The 4,691-nt window shown below is 37.8% G+C and overlaps 1 protein-coding gene across 1 annotated transcript in view; it reads left to right on the top strand.

Moving 5' to 3' along the window:
- Positions 1-4,559, top strand: part of serinc5 (serine incorporator 5) — an 18,685-nt gene extending 14,126 nt beyond the window's left edge. The window contains exons 6-12 of the mRNA XM_008336837.3: positions 25-236; positions 443-535; positions 743-869; positions 1,354-1,423; positions 1,621-1,657; positions 2,166-2,310; positions 2,880-4,559. Coding sequence (XP_008335059.1) covers positions 25-236; positions 443-535; positions 743-869; positions 1,354-1,423; positions 1,621-1,657; positions 2,166-2,310; positions 2,880-3,024 — 829 coding nt within the window. The 3' untranslated portion in view covers positions 3,025-4,559. The remainder of the gene's footprint in view (positions 1-24; positions 237-442; positions 536-742; positions 870-1,353; positions 1,424-1,620; positions 1,658-2,165; positions 2,311-2,879) is intronic.
- The last annotated feature ends 132 nt before the right edge of the window (positions 4,560-4,691 follow it).

Here is a 4,691-nt window from a genome sequence, read left to right on the forward strand (position 1 = left end):
CGCTCTTCCCCGTTCTTTCTACAGGAGTTCAGGAGTGAAATATAACCGGATGTGGTATGCCGCTCTGGCCCTGGTCACTCTGGTGTTGTTTACCATCTCAGTTGGAGCCATGGTCTTTATGGCTGTCTACTACACCCACCCAACAGCCTGTTTATTAAACAAATTCTTCCTGGGCATCAATTCCACCCTCTGCTTCTTCGTCTCCCTGCTGGCTATTTCTCCATTCATACAAAAGTGTAAGAACCGAAAGCACTTGATCGCGGTTGGCTGCGTTATGCAAATTAGAACTTTGCATGACAGGTGTATTGAAAATCACCTCACATTACCACAGAGAGAAATTCACAGTAAAAGGAAACGGTTAATTGACACCATTCTCTTTAATAACTTTTCAAAATCGGTACTTTTGTCTAACTTTGTCAATGTCATCTTTGTGTCCCTACAGTACAGCCCACATCAGGCCTGTTGCAGCCGGGTGTCATCAGTGTCTACGTCATGTACCTGACGTTCTCAGCCTTTTCAAGTAAACCGAAGGAATGTAAGAGAGATCAGAGAAAGCACCAAAACCTAGATATCCCAGTCCTTAAACATGTAGCTTTGGTTCATACTTGTGTTTAACCATAAGTTGATGATTTTATGTTTTAGTTGAGGGTACAACCAAGGTCGTCTTTGATTTTTGAAATCACTGACTCGGGCAAACTAACTTGTGTTTTTTTTCTTTTTTTGTTCTTTACTTTAAATCCAGTTTTAGAAGTCAATGGTGTGAACACCACTGTGTGTGTGTTTCCCTTTGAGCCTGGTTCTGAGAGCGACAGAAAGATTGTCACTGCTATGGGAGCAGTGATCCTCTTTGGATGTGTCCTGTACTCATGGTAAGACAAACACACACATATATACATAAACACATGTACATAAACAGTCTTTACACATTCCAGCCAAGCTTCTCTGTAGAACATAAATCTATAGCATCTGAGATCATAAACCCACCAAAATCACAAATAGTTAACAGCCATGATTTTGTAGCCGTCATGGAATGCATGTAATGACAGTAGTGTAGTGGCAGACACAGGGCAGCTTTGATTGGCTGTGGCCACGATGGAGGCAGAGTATGATTGGCTGTGGCCGAACTGAACCTGTGAGACACAGTAACTATGGCTTGTTTTGCTTGTTCACATGTGTTTCCCATCAAGCTGAGGCTTCGTGTCTCTTGCGGTTATTTCTGAAGGAAAGAGGAATTTTTACATTAGTGGAATGAAAATGCATACTTATGGAATAACAACCCTCATCTTCCCGTCAGCCATCTTTATGCCTCTAACTTTGTTTGTCTATTTTCCATGCTCCCTTCTTCCTCTTTAGCCTGACATCCACCACCAGACGAAGCTCTGCAGCTCTCAGAGTAGTCCGCAACAGTGAGCCAGAGACTGAGGTAAATGGGTTAATGGAATTTACAGACTCTTGCAGTCTTAATTTGAAATCTGCATTTTAAAAGATATGAATATAAAAACACAAGGCCACAGAGAAATACAGATAAAAATATTGTATTAATTGTATGTGCGCCTCATTAATACTTTACCACTGCACAATGGTAACCTTTATTGATTTATTTCTGTCTCAACCTTGCAGAGAGCTCGTTGCTGTTTCTGTTTTGGAGACGACACAGGTCAGTGAAGTTAGATAATTCACAAATATGTCTTCAGCAGCCCCCACCATGTCTGTTTACACGCATACACAGACAAAAACACACAGACGCAGGGCTGTGCTGTTTTGCTACTCCGCAGCCTGACAGAAGATGGTGAAACAGTATTGGTGAGCAAACACAGATGATGTCACTGTTACTAGGAGGTTAGTGTGAAATGGTAAAACTGGCCCAGTGAGGAGGTGCAATTGTGGCTGGGTTTACACCGCCACCTGCTGGAAAAAACATTATAGCCTTGTGCAGTATAAACATGTACATCTTTTTTCGCACTCTCTCCCCACTATTTTCTTCTGCGAATTTATATTGTCTAATATTGATCTAATAGAAACCAGGAAACCACAAATCTTAAATTTTACAAAAGCTGTTGTTTTCTGAACATCACATGTATTTCAGATTAAAAAGAAAACTTCTACTGGAAGTGTATGATTTTGTTTTATATTCATTCAACTCTAAATGTTATTCCTGTTTGCAGATGATGGCGATGAAGAAACCACCGGAACAGGCCAGAACGTCGTGTACGACGAGAGAGAAGCCACAGTATACGGCTATTCCTACTTCCACTTCGTCTTCTTCCTGGGATCTCTTTATGTCATGATGACTGTCACCAACTGGTTTCAGTAAGAGTTCACTTTATTTATTTAAATAAATTTATTTAAGTTTAATATTAAAAATAATTATAACATACTGTATATAAATTATTTGTAACAATGAACAGACATGCAACTTGAAATACTTGAAGAATTAGGCCTGGGATATTTAGATTTTGAATCTGATTATTCATATGCTAACTGTGATGATGCTCTATGATCATGATTAATCTACATATGAAAAAAATGTATATTGTTTGAACATAAAAGACAAATAACAGCAGGTAAATGTGTGTTTCACTCCTGTTTTTACTTATCACTAATCCAAATGGAATTTCTAAAATATGGAAAAATGTCCAGAACTGTAGTAGTGGAGTGCCTTTAGTCATCACTCTGCATTTTGCCAGTTGTTTGTAGAACATGCAGAGGTTTGTGTCCACAACTTTGCTGGAGCATTCTGTTCGTAACTTTATTTTGCTGCCTTTTGAATCCAGTTTTTATTATTGCTTTCATTAATTTATAGCTGTTGAGGTGAAATTCAAAACCAAGATTTCCGTCTTTCTCTCCGCTCACCTCTCTCTTACTCTCTACATTTGTAGTTACAGTGACCATAAGATTGAGAAGCTGCTGGATGGAAGCTGGTCGGTGTTCTGGATCAAGATGGTCTCCTGTTGGGTCTGTCTCATCTTCTACCTTGCCACCCTTGTAGCTCCAATGATGTGTCCAAAACGTTTTGAAGCCTAAGCTGCACGTCGGTATTGGCTGCTCAAATACTTGTGAGATGTCTAGGCAGTAGCTGTCAGGCTGAGCCACGGGACCACTACTATGATTCCACCGAAACTCAATCCTGAACACGAAGGATTTCTGTTGCCTTTGGGCTTTTTTATATGCTAGTGTTTTATTTTGCTTTTGTTTTTACTCGATGCTATTGATGATATCAAGCTGTTAATACCTTGACGGTAATTTCTTTTTATTCTTAACTAAAAGTGAATTTTAGAGTTTTATACGACCCACCATTTTGAAATTACAGGTAATTTTTTGATCCCCCCCTCTCCCCCCAATCATTTTACGTATTGTTTACGCAGTGTGTGTTGTTTTTCTTAAAAATTTGTATATATATTCGTGTTAATTGGTGGGATGGTTGTTTCACTTTGCCGTTAAAATTCCCACATAAGAGATCTGATGTGGATTAGATGAGATTAGGGCCCAGCTCTGTTTGAAAGTTGATTTCTCAGGCTCACATTTAAGCTGTTTAGTACACATTGGTGTTGTGTTACATCACTCGCTTTTGTAGAATTTTTCTATGCAACAAAACAGGCTTTTTTTCCCCAATAATAGTACCACGTGATGTGAAGTTATTAATCTTCTTAGATGAACAAGTTTTACAGATTTGTGGTCCATGAGATGAGTCTTTTTTTATGAAAAACACATTATATGTACAACGTCTCCAAGAGCTGCAGTGACTCAGACCAGAAGCATTAGCCAATGGTAGATGTCAGAAATCATCCAACATGTCAGTCACATGATTCCGTCTCTTAGACAGACACATGTACAGTATCTGTTACATATGTTCATGCACGTTCACACACCATGCACTCATGACACAACTTTGCCTTTTTTCTTGTTTTTTTTCATTGCTTTTACAGTGCGTATGTAGTGGAGGTTGAAATCATTGGTGTGATGTTCAACACTGGATGTTGACCAATCTAAAATCCACAAGACATTTCACAGTTTACCAACTAATTTTTGTACTGTAAAAACATATATATATATTAATATATGTATATATATATATATAGTCCATTCACATCTCACACCATATGAATCAACCAGTCAGTTCTACGTGTTCTCACTGTAATTTTTGTTTTTATAATAACCTGTACAATTGGCTTCTAGTTCTATTATCTGTGGTAAATTTTCAACCTAATTTACTCAACTGTCAACTGCCATTTTCCTTCAGTATTTCAATGTTTAATTGTGGATATTAATGTAAAGAATGAAGTAATGCTTACTGCAGCTTTGTTACCAAAACAATACAGAAGTCAAACAGCAGAACACTCAGTTCAATAAACCATCAGCTGAACACAGTGTGGTTTTAAAAAGCTTTATTTAACATAAATGACGGGAACCCGGAAAAGGTTTTTGCTGACAAGTTAATTCTGTTTGGTAGGTAAACAAACACACTTGTTTAAATAGTGGTAAAGTATGGCTGAAAAAGGCTTCAGCTGGGGTGCTTTTTTCTTGAGCTCTATGGATTAAAAAAAAAACAAAAAACTGAACTACCAGTTGAGCAGTGTTAATTTGTTGACTTGGAATTTACTTATTGTCAATGTCTATTATAAAAGACCAGTTGAGATATAAATAGTTAAGTACATTTGAAAAACATAAAAAACATTACACAAAGCACTTTA

The sequence above is a fragment of the Cynoglossus semilaevis genome, chromosome Z, assembly GCF_000523025.1.
Source record: "Cynoglossus semilaevis isolate Cse_v1.0 chromosome Z, Cse_v1.0, whole genome shotgun sequence".
NCBI lineage: Eukaryota > Metazoa > Chordata > Actinopteri > Pleuronectiformes > Cynoglossidae > Cynoglossus > Cynoglossus semilaevis.